The sequence below is a fragment of the Scatophagus argus genome, chromosome 16 (assembly GCF_020382885.2).
Source record: "Scatophagus argus isolate fScaArg1 chromosome 16, fScaArg1.pri, whole genome shotgun sequence".
Classification (NCBI taxonomy): domain Eukaryota; kingdom Metazoa; phylum Chordata; class Actinopteri; family Scatophagidae; genus Scatophagus; species Scatophagus argus.
In genome coordinates, this window is record NC_058508.1 from 15,895,375 (window position 1) to 15,913,029 (window position 17,655).

The following is a 17,655-nucleotide window of genomic DNA, read 5'->3' on the forward strand; positions in this document are numbered from 1 at the left end:
AACAAACGCGGTACTTTTAATGTGACGTTTTGGTCCCGGAAGTGTGTCAGGTGGCGGCTCCGCTCTCGCTGCTTGGCTCTTTGCTGTGCGGGAGCTAAGCTAGCTGAGAAGATGCCGTCGATTGAATACGACGAGTGAGTGTTGTTATAAACATCTAAAAGCTTCTGCCTGTATGGTCGGTCTTTTTATCGATCTAATATTGCATATGAATCTCTATCCCCTCTAGCTCCAAGCCCAGCTGGGCTGACCAAGTCGAGGAAGAAGGAGATGAAGGTATGTCTATTAAAGTTGTTAGCGTAGTTAGCTAATGGTAGCATATCTTTTCTAGATGGGTGCCCTGAGCAGGAGGCCGGCTAGGCGGCTTCCACTTCCACGTGGTTGTCAGGCACAATGCTCGAGTTAAAATAACCTCATCTGTGATGTATTGGGCATACAGTCTCGCAAAGGCTCGAGTGATATTTTTGAGTAACAAACGTAAATTGACAGTTTGCCGATAATAAACGTTATACTGTAGACATATGGTGTGGCCCGTGGACAGTGACGTCGGCAGTGTCATTCGCTGGTAGCGTTGAGGAAGCTAAACGTTAGCAAGCTTAGCGTTAGCATGTTTCCGAGCTACGTTCCTCACTTTAGTCAGGCTTAAACTCAATATATATTGCTAACCGTGCAACGAATCATTGTGTCGGACACAGAAATACTTCTGTCCCCACAAATGTATACGCTTTCATTTGGGTGCAAAGTGGGTATTGATTCAATTAAGAACTGGAGATGTGATCAAGACATGAGAAATTCGGTGTTGCTCAATTAGTAAAGTGATGGTGGCCAACTTGCTTCTACTATCGCCGTTATAACTTATCATGAAAACTGTTCCTAGTCGATAAGGCCGACATCAGTCGCCTTTTTAGATGGCTGTTTGGTTGCCTGTTTTTATATATATGGAGCCAATGCAACTAAAAGCCTCCAATGGGAGGGAAGGACAAAAAACGTTTCTTTGCCTCCGGCTTGTTTGTCTAAATGTAACTTTACTTAATATTATTTTGTCAGGCACACTTCCATCCCCCAAGGAAACCATCAAGGGAAATATAAAAACTGTCACGGAGTATAAAATAGAGGATGACGGAAAGAAGTATAAGGTAAGTTATATTAAGATTGTTCCCCCCTTCTGCTTTGTGTTATTAATGGATGCATTTAAATGGGTGCTATTGCATGGGTTCAGAAGTTGCGTTAAATTTTTACTGTACACTTTCCTGTCCTATGAGTCCAACATTGTGGTACAGTGGCATTTAATACTTAGCATCATAATTCAAACATCAGGACTCAATTTAAATGAACAATCTATAAAAAATTTCTGTGCTGATTTACTTTCTTTTAGGTATCATAACAAAATAGTTTAGAAGTGGCATAAATGTTAAATGTAAAATATCTTTGAATTAAAAATTAATTATGCATTTGCTGCCTTTTTGCCCTCCAGATTGTGCGGACCTTCAAAATCGAGACAAGAAAAGCTTCAAAAGCTGTTGCAAGGAGAAAGGTCTGCTTTCAAATTGAGTTTAGCTAAAGCTGCATTTGAAATGAACTGGATTTTGGTTAAACTCAGGTGTTGTGTACTATGTTGTTCTCTCATTTCAGAACTGGAAGAAATTTGGCAACTCTGAGTTCGATGCACCAGGTCCTAACGTTGCCACCACCACAGTCAGTGATGACGTCTTCATGACTTTCATTTCCAGCAAAGAGGTGAGCACCCATTCTGAGCTTTTTGGATTTTGCACTGCTGCTCTTTGTTTTCAGCCAGCATAATGCATGGAAACGCTCTTTAGCTGTGGTATTGGTTTGCAATCTACTCAGTTTAGCTTGTGTCTTAACTCTTGCAGGACTTGAACGCCCAAGACCAGGATGAGGATCCCATGAACAAACTGAAAGGACAGAAGATTGTGTCTTGTCGTATTTGCAAAGGCGACCATTGGACCACCCGCTGTCCGTACAAGGACACTCTGGGCCCCATGCAGAAGGAGCTGGCTGAGCAGCTTGGGCTTTCCACTGCAGACAAGGAGAAGCCTGCTGGCTCTGGTACCATCAGCACTCCATTCACATCATTTTTTTGATTTTGATGTTGATGTTGTTTTGCGGGATCCACTCGTAGACTCGGTGGTTGGCTGTGCTTAAAGTTATGACTGCAGCTGGCCTGCTTTTCTTCTCTTTCACCAGCGGAACCAGAGCCTGCACAGCCTGCACAGAGCAAGACTGGGAAGTATGTGCCCCCGAGTCTGAGGGATGGAGGCACGCGAAGAGGGGAGTCCATGCAGCCCAACCGCAGAGGTGGGTGTCTGGCGTTGCACTTGGTCGTTGTACACTTGTTCTCAGCTTGAGTTCCTGCAGAGCCGCAGGAGTGTCGCTCAGTATTAACCATGTGTGTTCGCACCCTACAGCTGATGACAATGCTACTATCCGTGTGACCAATCTTTCTGAGGACACCCGTGAGACAGACCTGCAGGAGCTTTTCAGACCATTTGGCTCAATCTCGAGGATCTACCTGGCCAAGGACAAGAACACTGGGCAGTCGAAGGTCAGTGCTCATTCTAAGAGTAAAAATACTTACACATTCATTGTTAAAAGCACTGAAAAAAAAAACCTCAGAGGACCAGAGGAATTATTAAAGCAGGGTTTTCACCTTGTAGGTAGCATCTGTAATTCTTTCACAAGTGCAGCAAGGTCTAGATTGTGCATTTTTCTCAGCTAATTTTTGCATCTATTAAAGAATGCATTTTTGAGTTAATGACTTCCTTGTGCTTCTAAGAATCGCAGTATGGCTAACAGTGACCATAAACACAGCACGTCCCTCTTGTCTCATCCGCCTGCTACATTGTTTCCTGTAGGGATTTGCATTCATCAGTTTCCACCGCCGGGAGGATGCGGCCAGAGCCATCGCAGGAGTGTCAGGATTTGGATATGATCACCTTATTCTCAATGTTGAATGGGCCAAGTAAGTGATTGTCACTTAAGTGTTAAAATATGTTATTCATTCTTGTTCCCAAACTTATTTAACTCTCTTTGCAGACCGTCAAACAACTGAGGAATCCATCAGAATATGGTCGAGGATGTCGCCAGATTTTATTACTTTGGTAAAATGTGGCTGTTACTCAAATAAAGAAAATCAATGTTGTCAGACATTCCTTGTCATGGAGTTCCTTCCAGGAAACTTTTATCTGAACTGGTACTTCAGTTCTTGTTCTGTTTATTGAAACTGTACGGTCAATGGTTTGCACTTGGACCTGTCGAGTCAAAGGTTTAAGTGCCAACTCAGAGCAGGTTAAAGCAGAGAGCTTCATACACGGAGGTAAATGCAGGAAGCAAATCTCGATTAAAATTTAAGTTGAGATTCACTTAAAAGTCCGGGTTGTGCAAGTCAAGAGATTTTCCTTGGCTGCACTGAAGAACCACTTGGTAACCTGCATAGTTTCCTCACATTAAACCATTAACAGTACCTAAGATGAGTCTTTACATTTACCATATTTCCAGGCTGGAGTGTCAAACTGCATCAGAAGCATGTTTTGCTAAAGCAGTGACTAATACCTGACAAAAATAATGATGCAAAACAACTTTTAATTTGCAACAATGCCCACAGTGACATAACACATTAAAGAAGTAGCTACAATGCCCGAGACTGCAAAATCTCTTCCGGTTAAAAATATATGTACACGGTAATATCACTAGTTTCTAATACAGCAGTTCTTCCCTGCATTAAAATTGATTGGTTAGTGAAAGTCTCTCACAAGTGGTCACTCCAGTTGCAGGTGCAAACTGCCATTTGACACAACTGGGTTTAAACAGTCTGATTCTATGCGTGAACACAGTTGAAAATTAATACTTTATTACCAGGTTATTAACATCACTTCCTTAACTGCAAGTTGTTAATTTCAGTACAGTAAAATTCAATAATCAATTTCATAAGAGCTTTATTTGAAACATTACACATATAAAAACTACATACAATTTATACCACTTTGGGTCAACGTTTCCCAGCAACATGATTAAAAGCACATTTAAAAAAAAAAAAAATTAAAATGAAAAGATGTGGAATGGCACTGCACAGAATGTCCATGGTGGCCACTTAGTGAAAAGCCAGCTTATTTAAAAAGGGAATGATTGCCTGACGTGTCAGCACCAGGATTTGTGGAACCGATTCTTGCTGGGAAGGGAACCGGGGGACTAATCGGAGACCTCCATCTTCTCTTGTTTGACGTTCTCTGTGGAAGACGTGGTACCACGTGTCAAGGATTTTTGCATATTCAACTGTTTAGTGTCAAGTAAAGTATAAATTTAGATCACTCACCTGACGCTTGTTCTGCCTTCATTCTCTTGATGACACACGTCTTAATCTCCAGGCCTATTGCCCTGGAGAGAGGAGGGGGCACGGCATTTCCAACCTGGCAGAGACAGGAAGAGACAGGTACATGATCTGGGACAGGGTCAAGATAAAGTCTACAAAGTTCAATGTGTAATGTGTAAAATAGTTGTACTGAAGTATTTGACAACCAAGGAATGAGACTCAATCAGCTATCTTACAAATGGCCCTTTTAAGTGTTTGAATGTTTCATCTTCAGGGTTAAAGTGCTGTACTTGTAATGACAGTGGCTTTCGCTGAAAACAGCTGCCTGCTGTGTGTGAAAACACAGAGTGTGAAAAAATGATGAGCTGAAAGATAAAGATGTTAAAAAAAAAAAAAAAAAGGGAACTGGTGGTTATTGTTTGTGGCTTCATCTCACCGAGTGACTTCTTGAACTTTGTAGTTATTTGGTCAGATACAGAATATACAGATTATAAACGCTTGAATAAAAAAAAGGACAGAATGCAAAACAGTGATGCACCTCAAACCTTTTCACCCGGCGTCATTTGGAACTTAAAGAAAAAAGGGAAACTTGAACACGTTGGCTTGATTTTCAAGTAAGCCTTACATTAAACCAGGATTTTACCTGTCGGTGTTTGTCCAGGATGTTTCCAAAGAAGCGATAGGTGTCAGGGAATCCCTGAGAGCGCGCACACTCTCTCACGCTGACCACTCTGTGCTGCTCAGGATGCAGAACACGGCCCTGGAAATTATAAATACAATACTCTGATTTAGATTCAAAAGCAGGAAACCGTCACAGGCCATGAAGGCATTAATTCATTTGCTATTTGACCCAATACATTTCAAGTATCTCCTAAAACATAGATTAGCTGAACACTTTCAGTGGAACTTTATAACCTACAGTCCCTAGTTGAGATGATTCTCCTGATGAAGTTTTTCCCCACACAAATGAGACATAAGGATGGGTGTTTCACAGTATTGGGCCAAGGACAGGATGTAAGCACTTTAGTGCCAGTTTTGAAACATTTTGGGTGAAAATAGTTTTATTGAAATGCAATTTATGAAAAGCCGACATACCTGCTTGCCCATGGGTTCAGGGTTGGTGACAGTTGTACTGAAGAAGCCGTCCCACTCCAGTCTGCCATAAAGTCCAGCCCAGTGGTTGTGACGGTTCCCAGTGTGGGGTAGACACCAAGGGATCAGGGTGTTAAACTGCCTGTCTGCAGGGTCACATGGCTTCCCTTTATTTAAAAAAAATAAATAAATAAAGATCAGAGATGCATCCATGCTGCACATAGAAGTGCTCAAATTTTCATGATTCACCTAGAAAATTACAACTGAATACCTCCTGCACAAGTGCAAACGCCTCTGAGTGCACCCGTGCTGCTGCGCCCATTCTTTTTATCAGAGTGTGTGTAACGCAGTTTTTTGGTCATCGTGCCGTCTCTCAGCCGAACCTCGAGGTTGGGCAGATCCCTCCAGTCGGAGCCTGGAGCCAATGGAATGTGACGCATACGACCTTCAACCAGAGCACTCATGTCCTGAGGACACAAAGAGGTTTCGACATAAACTTAAAGGTATACTGTGAAACGAAACTATGCTATCTTCAGAATCGTTGAAGCCCAGAAACGTCCCCGAACGCAGCAAAATACGCACGAGTGTGAGACAACTCACCTTGCAGATATGATCTCTGAGGATCGGCTGATATTGTGTGCCTCTGATCTGCCTCTGGAACCAAGACTGAGGCTCCCCGTTGTAGGAGATCTCTAACGCAGCCGCACCATTGCGAATCTCTGGCAGGTCAGACATTGTGTCTCTGACAGTGATGGTTCTGTAGATTCCTCCATTGCCTCTGTTGAAGACAGAAAATTTAGTCTAGTGTACTTGACGTGACGGAGAAACAAGTCAATAAACAGTACAGAAAGAAGCGTTTACGTTACCGTGTAACATTACTGACGTATTTCTTTTCATCCACCACCACGCTCAGAGAGCAAGCTCTGGGAGCAAACACATGCAACGGCTCGGGATAACGAGGCAACTCCTCGCCAGGAGCAGCAGCCAGGATGATTGCCCTGCGGCGGGTCTGCGCAACACCGTACTGACCAGCCTGATGAGGAGGGCATCGTTGACAAAGTTAGTGGGCTAGTGAAGCTGAACATAAAAAAATTATATATATACACTGGCAGATGACTGGAGAGGTGGTGGCCACAAGTTAAACTGAGAAAAACACAGCAACACAAGGATGCAGGAAGACATTTCCCACAAAACCAAATGCAAAAAAAAAAAAAAGCTGCACTTGAACACACCACAAAGACTACAGAGCTTTTGGTGCTCTCCCTCAACAAGTTCTGTGCTTCCTTGCTCGCTTTTCACACTTCTATTTCTCATGCACTGACTCACTCAGCTGGACCACCAGTCAGATTTAAAAAACAACAAAAAAAAAAATCTGGAAAATTCAATTGTAACTTCATAACTTGTGAAATTTAAACAAAAACACTCTTTGATTTCAAATTTTACAGCCAACTTGATGCTGCTGTTCCTGCCGCTGCCAATAGTTACTGGTGGTTCATACATGCAGAGGTTAATGCCATTTCCCCAGATTCACAGCCAGAAGCACAATTTGGGATGAATATTGGCCAGACTAAAAAGACAAAAGTCAGACCCACCTGGAGGACTCCAAAAGTGCACTGGTAGCCCATGCGCACAAGACAGCGTAGTGTCAGCTTCAGGACCATGGAGCTTTTGAAAGAGACGAAGTTCCTCACGTTCTCAAGCAGGAAGAATTTGGGTCTGTAGTAATCACAGTAACTGCAAAAGGGGAAATCTTATTTTAAAAATTTACAGGTAAGGAGTGTCAGTGCAGTCTATACAGCAGTAAACTCACAGCATACTTACAATAAACCTCTAAAGGGTCAAGATGACAATGCGCCCTACACAGACACTGACCTGAGATAAGAGACCACGAGTGAGTTCTTGAAAGCAGAGTAAGTGCGAGAGTTGAAGCGGTTCATCCCACTGAACCCTTGGCAAGGAGGTCCTCCACACAGCATCTCCACATCGCCCTTCTGAGGCAGCTTCTGACCAAGAGAATTTGTCTTCTCTCCAGACATGACCAACTTCAGCAAGACGTTGCAGTCCTCTGTAAACACTGTGCTGCCTGGGTTGTTGAGCCTGAAGGCCTGTGCTGCAGGCTCCCACATCTCTATGGCCCACAGAGTCTCAGAGATACCTAAAGGCGACCAAGCAACCATGTTTTCAGCACTGCATTGAAAAATGAACCTGCAGTTCCCTTTACACCCCATACGTACAGGGAAACCATGATCCGAGAACATATTTCATGAGCGGCATAGAACTATCACTCACCAGCCTGGTGGAAGCCTTCAGAAAGTCCACCACAGCCAGAGAACACATCCAGTGTGCGATATTTAGGCACTTTAAGCGTCTGTGGTTCATTCTGACAGTCCTGTGGTTCCTGTGCAGTGGGTGCCTTTCCTTTGCCTTTACCTTAGAGAGAAAAATGACAACTGGGTTAGGATTTCAATGAGTCTAAAACCAACTTTAGATCAACAGAACGTCTTGTGTCTCCATTTTTACCTTTCCCTTTGCCCTTTCCTTTGCCTTTGTGAACAGCAGAGCGAGCATGATTTGGTGGGTCTTCAAAGCTTTTGGATTTTGCATTATAGGCCTGTGAGGAGAAGAAGTACAAAAATAAATTTTACACACTACTATAAAGAGAACAGGAATTTTATTTGTGTCTTAATTTTCAGAGTTTCCAATTTAGCTTTATCTTTTGATACTCTTTATGCACATTAACACATTAAATTTTTTGTCTCCTCAAACCATGTTTTCACATTGAAAAAAATCAACATGACTTTCCTCAAGCACCTACAATAAATCGTGTTTAACACACAATACCAACACGTTAGCAGTGGGGTGGATGTATAAAAGATTTGCCACTGGCTGATCAACTACATAATCTGAAATTCCCACAGAGTATTAACAACTGTACCTCAAGGAAATAAAAGCGGTCCGGCCCACCACTGGAATAGTCCTGGACCGATTCATTCAGATCCTCTCCATATTCTACTTGACAGCGGCCGAGCACCTCAGTCATGTCGACAGTCGCTTCCTCGTCACTCCAGTAAAGCTGGTTGATGTCGGAGTGATAACTGGCTTTGACACCTTTGTGAGTGTTCTCGGGTCTGGTAGATGAGACAAAAGCCAATTGATTTGGAGTAGTAACTTGTTAAAGACTAAACCCTGAATGCAAACTAATTTCATTGTAATGTCTTTTACCTGTAGAACTTGTAGAGACGCAGTTTGACCTCTGAGCTGTCGGGTTTCCCGTTGCTACGCCTGTGGGAGAAGATCTCCTTGATGCGTCCGATGCGGAAAGGCTCTGGAGCGTCCAGGTTTGACCCCTTGATGTAGTCTGAGGACTTCCTGTAATATTCTGGATACAACTCCTCATCCACATCCTCTTTCCTGTGGGAGCGTTTTACTGGGCTGGCTGGCTTCACACTGAGAGCCACAAACAGAGGAGCAGTGAGTCTCGGATACATTTTCTTCAAAATACAGGTTTGAGTAAGTTACAAATTTTGAATAACTTTCCTCACCTGAAGTTAAAAGCATCAGGAGGCAGGTAAACACTGTCTCCCACTTTGAACTGCTCCCCCTTAAAGCAGGCAAGCGCATAGAGAACCCTGGAGTCACTGTCTTCGTCCACTAGGGGGTCAAATGCACGAGGCACTTCCTGTTCCTTCCTTTCACCAGTCCGAGCGCAGCTACCACAGAATCTGAAAGCACACAAATCCATACCAAGATGAATTAAAAAAAACCCAAAACAAAGAAAAGATACTACGTGCAGTACTAATACATGTGTGGATGCTGCTTACGTGAACTTGCAGTCTTCTGATGGTGTGGTCTTGAGAGGAGTCTCAAAGCGGGCAAACTCTGGGTCATAACAGAACTGATAGAAGAAACTCTTCCCGTCATCTTCAATCACCTTGATGTCGACATCCATGCCACCCTAAAGTGAAAGAGTAACCGTGGGGTCAAGAAAAAACAAAAATAAACATAAAGCAAATTAACCTGCCGTCACGTTAACTCACCTCCATAAACCAGTTGTTAGACGGGGCCTTGTACATGACGTTAACTTTGCCTTGCACATAATTCAGTTGCATGTCTTCACACTCATCCACGATGACGAGCTCCAGCGGATCGGAACACTCTCCCAGCACCGTGTGAATCCCCCGAAGGAACCAGTGGGCGTGGAACATCTTTCCATGAATGTCTTCCCACAGTGACGTGATCCTGATTGGAAAGAAACAGATTGTCACATCTGTACAAACCAAAGTGATGAAACGGTATCACAGTCTATAAATGTCACACCTTGCCAGATACAGAGGGATGGTTGGATCCTCTGACGACACCGAGACACAGTCGCCCACCTCCAGCACCTCATCATTCAGACAGACCTTCCTGTAGTACTGCCTCTTCCCCTCAGTCTGAAGGGGGTTTCAGACAAATATACTTTGTGTACACACATTCACACAGCTGAGTTCTCATGAAGTTTTCCTGTCATGCAAGAGGAAAACAAATACCTGAATGGGTTCTCCGATCCATGTCAGGTTGCACTGGGTCTGCTTCTTCCTCTTAGCATGTGAAACCTTTTTGGCTTTCTCCACCGGAACGTCTTCCTCTTCCATGTTCTCATCGTCTTCAGCTTCCTTTACTGCAAGGTTTGGGCATCTGAGTGGTTTCAAGTTGGCAAAAGAGGAATTAGGAACTATAAAACAAATGTACCACACCTTTATCACAGTAACATAAGAGCAGAATTCTAGAAAATTTCTGTCATTAAAACATTTGACCTAGTCTCATCTTCTACACTTCTACTACTAAAACTACTGGCCAAGTGCAGCTGTTAATTACACATAAAGCCACTAAAATGAGACCACAAAACCTTTGCCAACATAATTCAGAGCGTTTAAAAAAAAAACTCACTCACTCACCTTCTATGCTTACAAGCCTGCTTGCTTTTGCCACTTCCTCCAAATTTGATCATGTCCTTGCAAGCTGTACACTTGCCACAGTCAGGAGACTGGCAAACCTGAAGACAAAGAGGATGCAAATCAAAATGCACATCAGACAGTTTTATTACTGTTTGAAAAATGGTGTTTAACTCTCATAACCACTCACCTCACACACACCACAGCGCTGTCGTTTGACCCCAGTACTCTCTTTATCATTCTGCTCTATCTGATCTGAGAAGAAGGTATCAAAGATCTGGTACACCAGCTTCGTAGTGGTCGCCTTAGTCGGGCCCTTGCTGTCCTTCTCTATCTTTGTTGGATGGCGAATGGCCTGTCTTCTAGCAGCTCTCCTGTCAATAGAACAAAGCCTGTGTTCAGAGACTTGGCACAAATACCCGATGACATGTGAAGCAATGGCATAATGAGGCCCCTGGCTGTCAACAGACCATAGCATCAGGCCATGCAACATAAGAGACAAGCAAACAAAACACACACAGCAAAGATTTAGAAAACAGATCTTGCTAGATGCAACTGGCCAGTTAAGTTTTTCCCAAACATTCTGACCTGCACAGAGTAAATACTAAAGATTTTAGGAGTGTACTTTGCGCTCACCTGAGAAATAACGTGTGTCTTTAAGGGTAACATCCTTCTAAATTCATAAAATCAGGGATATCCCACATTTTAACAGGCAAGTGTAGTGAGAAAAACCCCTGAAGACACTGTCCAAGTTCAAGGGGTTGACCGATTTTCATTTCGCTTTTGTTTTGGTTGTCAACTCAAGTCAATTTGACTTGTACGCTCCATTTTTTTCTTTAAACGCACAGATGTCACAAGTACTAGAAGAGAGTTTGACTGGAAAGTGGGGGAAAAAAGGAAAGTAATTTTGCATATTTGGACATTGCTCAGGGATAAATAAAGGAATTCCGATTCTGAATAAAATTTCATTACCGTTAAAAATCAAGTTTCTTCCACTGTGGTGACAAACTTTTCTGTAATTTTAATTTATCCCCCCTCAACATAACATATGGCCAGAATTCAAATATGCCAGATAAACTAAAATAAACCACAATGTAAAGCAAAAAATAAAATAAAATCAGAAATTAAATTCCAGCGCCAACTCAGTATAAATCTCTTTGCCCATATAGCTTCTAAATGCTTCACACTAACACACCACCATACAAGTTAAGGATGCATTCAGAACAAGGCCTACCTACCAGGACAGCAGCATGCTGCATTAGGAAATGTCAAAGGAATGTTAGACATCGGGGAGAACAAGGAGCGAGGAGCACAAATACAGTAATACAAGCAAAAAAATAAAATAATAAATAAAATGGATAACTTGAAAATCCTGAAGCATTTGTGTTGCAAAGGAGCTGCTGCTAGGAAAACTGGGTGAAGCTGAGAATGGGAAGGTTTCATTTATATGTAAACTGCTAATGTTTCACTTACAATGGCTAAACTTACAATACACCTTGACTGCACACCCTGAAGGGCCAAAAATCTGCAAATTCACATTCCAACAACAACAAAACAGCCTCTTCCCCGCTTTGTTTATTAGTGTAGTGAGGTGAAGTGACGTTTATGTGAAGTGTAAAAAAGGCTCAGGAATCAGAGCCAGTACACTTTAGGGACCTTTGACTTCCAGCTGACATCACATCACAGTAAGAAGTAACCAAATCACAATCATCTTTCAGCTGTACCTCTTCCCCAGAGTGACTCCTGCAAGCTTGATCAGGTCTCTCATACAGGGGGTAACAATGATGGGCTGCTCATCCGAGTCACCGGCCTCATCGTAACTCTCCACCTGCTCCACCACAAACTGGGCGTGGCGAAGTAGTGTGTCTTCTGTGAAACAGTTGAAGTTCAGCCCTGCAGGAGGTACGGTTGTCTGGAGGCAGGAAAACAGGAGTTGTTCGAGGGACATGCTTTCTTTTGCTCAGATGTTACTCTCACAAAATGCCGCTCATTTGCAAGACTGGTCTAATTTCTATAAAGTACTCTTTTAGGTGGTAGTATTTTGCATGCTGATGAATAAGAAAATCTTGGTTCAAAAAGTTATTACTTGTCTACAGTGACTTTTATATTTGTTAAACACACACAAGGCCTCACCTCAATCTTGTTGAGAAGGTCCTCATAAGTAGCATCACGATTCTTCTGGCAGAATTCAACCACAATCTTGCTCATATAGATTTTCTCCTGCATCAGTGCAAAGATAGGTGCATACTCCTCACTTGGCTGCATCAGGATGTAATCAGCAAAGGCTGGATAATAAAAGACACACAGCAAACATTAGCACATCATACGGGCTAAAATTAAAATGTGGAGTAGAAAATCTAGAACTTTGCTACCTGTAGTGAAACCAATTAAAGCCTTTTCTCCACCATCAAAACCAGTGATCCACCAGGCATTGATAGGTCCAAGTTTCTTGGCAGGAACACCACCTGAAACATACAACCACACACACTAAGGTGAGCATATGCCTGGCTGCAGTTGCTGATATTTAGATTTGAAATATGCATTTTCATACCATCCAAGCAAGGGTTGTCATCATAGATGGGTTTGACTACACAGCTGAAGTAAAGCTCCACGTTCTTCTCAATCAGTCCCGAGTCAAATGGACAGAGGTGGCCCCGCTTGTCATATACACTGCGAGACACAACAGTTAATATTGATAAAATGTCATGTGCTGTAATGCAAAAGCTTCTAACACTATGATGCAAGTCAACCAAGTGTCAGCTTCCACACGGACGACTGAGGATGAATCACTTACCTGAAGTTTGTAATCTTGTGTTGTGGCAGATCCTCGTAGCTCTCAAACCCATCCTCATTTGAGTCGAACAGGGAGAGGCGCTCATCTGTTAACATTTCTGGTTCCTCCAGCTGAAGATGAAAGGAGCAGAATTGTTTCAGTACTGTTTCATATTCAATGTGTTTCATAAGTGTTTCATACTCTTGCATGATGACATCTAAAAATAATAGTATTTGAAACACATAATGTACTGAAAACAATTAAGAAAGGGTTCATGTTCACATAACAAACTGTACTTTATTAAGGCAAAAAGGTCACACAAAATACAGTCCTTTAAAAAAAAAACAAAAAAAAAAACAAAAAAAAAAAAACAAAGACCATGTAATACAGCCACATCTTGAAATTCGACATACAAACTCACCGCATTATCAGGATCCCCTTGGAAGAATTTGAGATCTGAGTCATCCAAGTATTGTCTGCAGTCCTGACATTTGGGGGGTGGTGTCTAAAATAAAAAAAAAGAAAAGAAATAAAAAGTAAATGGTTATACAGGTGACGTCAGTCCTAAGTATTAATGCTTACAGAAATGCTTCCAACTGCAGAATGACCCAATTCATACCTTTGCTGCAGAAACAGGCTTAATAATCTCACTCGTCAGTCCTTTCGGAGCAGCACTGCATAAAGAAAAGTGTTAGTACGTTCACTTGTGTGTGAGCTCCATCACCATCATCAATGCTTAGAGGGGGCAAAATACCTACTTTTCCTCCAAGTCCACTTTGAGACGCTTCTCCTCCCGAGACTACAACAGATTTGAAAATATGTGCAGTGTTATTTACCAAACATTTAGAATTGCACAAACTTCAACAGTACATAAAAGTGCTTTACCTCTTCAACATTATTCTCCTCTTTCTTCACTTCAGTTTGTCCAGGTGTAGCTTCTCCATTCAAATCGTCAGACTTGCGCTTTTGACTGCAAGACAGATTTAATTCTGAAACTAAATACAGACACTTGTACATGAAAAACTTGCTGAAAATGAATGAAGTGAAGCTCAGCATATAAGGCACAACTAATATACATACACTTTAGAGAACATAGACATGATGGTTGGCTGTTTCCCATTGCTTCTTGTAACCCTAGTACTGGCTGGAGACTCTACGAAAAATAAAAATAAGATTAGTTTATCTTTTAAAAACACTTACACTTGCAATGTAGCCGTTACATGATAAATATTGATAAGAAATCTCAAATTTACTCTTGGTGTCAGGATTTGCCTTGCTCCTGCGACCACCCTTCCCTTTGGTAGCACTTGGTGACTGAACAGCCTCCTCATCCTCCTGTACATCCATAGTGACATCTTCACTGTCTTCATCTTTGTGGGAGCCATTTGTGAAGCCATTCGTCTTTCCATTCTGCGCCACGCCATCAGCATGTGAACCATTTTCAAGATGAAGCTCTTTTCCCAACAAAGCCTTTACTTTGGAGATGTAGACCTCCTGAGAGAAGCACATGGCACACATTAAAGAAATAATGAGCAGTAAAATCTCTGGAACAGTAATGAATTCAGTGTCATAGTCACACACCTTTGATATCTCTGAACTTTTCATCTTTTCCTCCAGACTGGTAAGCTGGTCCTGAGCATCAACATGCAGGAAGCCCTGTACCAACTTGAGCTTTTCTTTCACATGATCCTGAAATGGGAAAATGATGCATCTAATCAGCCAAGTTTGAATGTGGGCAGTTGAGAATCCACAATAAAGAGTAAATTAATTATGTATATTTAAAAATACTACCATACACTGTTGCCTGACACTAAAATGCACTAAAATAAATCGCATAGTAGAATCAGCAGTTACTTGCAGTCAGAAAACAGCCCACCTGCACCTTTATTGAGATATTAGCACACGTGCTACATAAAAAGCCTTCAAGAGTCCAATGATACCTCAGTGACACTTTGAGAAGTAATAACGTTTAAGACATTAAATCCAAATTAATTTCATAACATGTACGGCATCTGTGTAGAAACTTGTTTCTAGATGCCATCATCAATACAGTTCATCTCTGTGCTTTCAAGAGCATGGGAAAGACTTATTCAGATTCATCCATCATAACTCAACTCGAAACTACTACAGATTTCAGATAAGCGACAAGAAGGTGGAGCCTGTCATGAGTGTGACAGTACATAGTGAATCCACAGTAGGGTTAAATGCTCCCTGGTGCCCTAATGTGCAGTCAGTAGAAACACCAATTAGTGAGCAGCTGGAGTGACACTTCCTGTGAGTGCGAGTGCTGTGAGTACCCACCTCGTCTGAATACCCATCCTCATCCAACACCTGCAGCCTGTGAACAGAGAACATGTCAAAACAACTTAACTAACGAGCGACAGAGTGCAAACCGTCTACGAGCACAGTTCCTACCAAGGCTGTGGCAATAATACCAGTGTGACGGTGAGCTAGTAGACGGCAAAAAAACTTCCTGAGTGGCGCCAAATTCCACACGCTGCTCCATCCATTGACAACCGTAGATGCTAACTGGCTAACAAACTAACCGGGGGGCTAATGTTAACTGTTGTATACGGCATCAGTGCCTGACAGTCATGTGGCAACAAGCTAACGCTAGCCGCAGCTGCTAGTAAGAGCAAAAGGTAAACTACTGGCCCCGCTCACGACGTGCAGGGCAAGTCCAAATCAGCTAATTATGCGGGTTTCACTGTTGTTGTGGCATCTGAACTGAGACAATAAGCTGCATGCATGCTACCTCATTACTGACATTATTAGCATTCACGTTACTAACGTTACCTTACCTTTTCCTGACATCCTCTGGCAGAGACAGGGAAGTCCTGGATGGCATGGTAAACCGCCAGCTAAACGTATAAGACAAAGGGATAAAATTGCGTTAAAACCGTTAAAACAACGTTCAAAACCGCCGTTGCCAACAGCAGCGCGGCTCCACAGTGACTGACTGTCGAGTGCTCCTTCTTGCAATGGACGCTATAAGCAATTCGGGCGCGCGGGCCGTCTTTTCGCGCGGAAACCCGGGTGTTGTGGACTGTACCACTGCAGTGATCTATGGGTGAAACACTTTCAATGAGGGACTTAAAATCTTCATGCTTAGTGCAGTGTTGGAAGGTCAGACACAATTCTCATGTAATATATCACTAGTCAACACATTTGTGATTGTCGAGTGTTTTTTAAAAAATATATAATTTTCTTAAACTTAACAAATAGCTCGACCTACCCCTTCTGCTTACCAGATGTTGTAGACAACTGACCAAGCGGAAGCAATCTGAACGTTGTTTACTAATGAGCAATACTAGCAGTAATTTTCTGCATTTGAGAGCTATGTATCTACTTTTGAATGAACGCATTCAACAGACGACTCTATGCTTGTAGTGAATAACAGAGTAGTTGTGTTTGCTCAGGGTAACAGCTGTAGTTGAACCTGTAGACGCACTCTCCAGTGTATTGTAGTATATGTTTATAATTTCGATCGTGCCTGGCTTTCTCTTTCTCTCTCTCTGTGTATGTAAATACAGTTTTAAACGTGAGCAGCTAATCTGATTTATCACGTAGATTTGTAGTTTGAAGGAAAATGGGGAAACCATCCTTCAAATGTAGCTTGCTATAGGCCCATTTACCACAAGGTGGCACTATGTCACTGCAGACTGATTGTGTTCTGCAGTCTGTGATTTTCTTCTGGCTGTCAGTCGTGGCTTTGTGTGTATGAATCAGTCACATACTCACATAAGTTGAACCTACAGACTAATACTAACTGCTAACTAACTACTGACCAATGTGAGTACTAGTACATGTCAAATGGAGCTGACTGACAAGTGTATTTTTTTTTGCCCGTGTTTTGTTTCATATATTTTGTATAAATTGTATTCTAAACTGTCTTAATGTGGGATAAACCCACTTCCTCCTGGTGTGCTGATGTAAATGTTTTTGTGCATATAACTTCACCTACAGGTTTCTGAGTCTGATGTCATATCCTGCAGGGCACTGGAAAGACTTGGCAGGCTTCCCAGCAGCGCAGCCTCCTGGGGCTGATTCAGCCAGTGTTCCCACCCAGGAATCCTGGACGTCTGACAGGAAACAGACCCAACTCTCCCAAGGCTGCTGTAAGTCAGCCTCTCCCCTCAGTCTCCCCTTTACCCGAAAACCTCTCCTGGGACGTTTCTTTATGCTTCTCTCAGACAAACTATCTTACAAATAGACCTTCTTCACTACACCCCATTTTCAACCTCCCTGCCCTCTGCCCAGATTCCCATCATAGCCCTGTCTTGCTTTAGCCTTCGAGCTACTGAATAATTTTATTGGGTAAGAGCCATGATTAATGGCCAAGAAGCATTTGCATGTACAATTTCAAGCTTTCATGTTGAAGCTAGTGTTTTCCTGACCTTGTCAGAGCATGTTTGGATTAAATGCTGCATTTTAAAATGCTTCACAGATGAAGGCACAATAGGAGGGCATCTCAGGACCTGCAGATAAGCAACAGCTGCAATTAAATGTCAGCTCAGAATTAAACTCAA

General features: G+C 42.4%; 2 protein-coding genes across 2 annotated transcripts; one reads left to right on the forward strand and one right to left on the reverse strand.

The window, feature by feature from the left end:
* Positions 1-4: 4 nt before the first annotated feature.
* Positions 5-3,165, forward strand: eif3g (eukaryotic translation initiation factor 3, subunit G). The gene is made up of 10 exons (XM_046416579.1): positions 5-134; positions 227-273; positions 1,045-1,133; positions 1,472-1,531; positions 1,630-1,734; positions 1,872-2,067; positions 2,206-2,316; positions 2,427-2,563; positions 2,874-2,980; positions 3,055-3,165. The coding sequence occupies exons 1-10, from the start codon at positions 112-114 to the stop codon at positions 3,068-3,070; spliced, it is 891 nt and encodes a 296-aa protein (XP_046272535.1). The 5' UTR covers positions 5-111; the 3' UTR covers positions 3,071-3,165.
* Positions 3,166-3,843: 678 nt separating this feature from the next.
* On the reverse strand, positions 3,844-16,132 carry dnmt1 (DNA (cytosine-5-)-methyltransferase 1). Its single transcript, XM_046416574.1, has 34 exons — positions 15,928-16,132; positions 15,428-15,464; positions 14,708-14,815; positions 14,380-14,620; positions 14,207-14,279; positions 14,012-14,096; positions 13,885-13,925; positions 13,746-13,800; positions 13,548-13,631; positions 13,148-13,257; positions 12,905-13,023; positions 12,726-12,818; positions 12,487-12,638; positions 12,078-12,265; positions 10,544-10,727; positions 10,357-10,454; positions 9,949-10,096; positions 9,737-9,852; positions 9,457-9,658; positions 9,241-9,374; positions 8,962-9,141; positions 8,642-8,866; positions 8,355-8,547; positions 7,940-8,030; positions 7,709-7,849; positions 7,292-7,574; positions 7,012-7,153; positions 6,286-6,452; positions 6,020-6,197; positions 5,691-5,886; positions 5,423-5,586; positions 4,971-5,087; positions 4,331-4,424; positions 3,844-4,244 (listed from the first exon to the last, which is right to left on the reverse strand). The coding sequence occupies exons 1-34, from the start codon at positions 15,972-15,974 to the stop codon at positions 4,207-4,209; spliced, it is 4,524 nt and encodes a 1,507-aa protein (XP_046272530.1). The 5' UTR covers positions 15,975-16,132; the 3' UTR covers positions 3,844-4,206.
* Positions 16,133-17,655: the final 1,523 nt, after the last annotated feature.

Coding starts and splice junctions, on each gene's coding strand:
- eif3g (XM_046416579.1), top strand. CDS start 112: ATGCCGTCGATTGAATACGACGA. Junction 1,134..1,471: donor ATGACGGAAAGAAGTATAAG/GTAAGTTATATT, acceptor TTTGCCCTCCAG/ATTGTGCGGACCTTCAAAAT. Junction 1,735..1,871: donor CTTTCATTTCCAGCAAAGAG/GTGAGCACCCAT, acceptor TAACTCTTGCAG/GACTTGAACGCCCAAGACCA.
- dnmt1 (XM_046416574.1), bottom strand. CDS start 15,974: ATGCCATCCAGGACTTCCCTGTCTCTGCCAGAGGATGTCAGGAAAAG. Junction 13,801..13,884: donor AAAGTGGACTTGGAGGAAAA/GTAGGTATTTTG, acceptor TTCTTTATGCAG/TGCTGCTCCGAAAGGACTGA. Junction 12,639..12,725: donor TTTAATTGGTTTCACTACAG/GTAGCAAAGTTC, acceptor TTTATTATCCAG/CCTTTGCTGATTACATCCTG.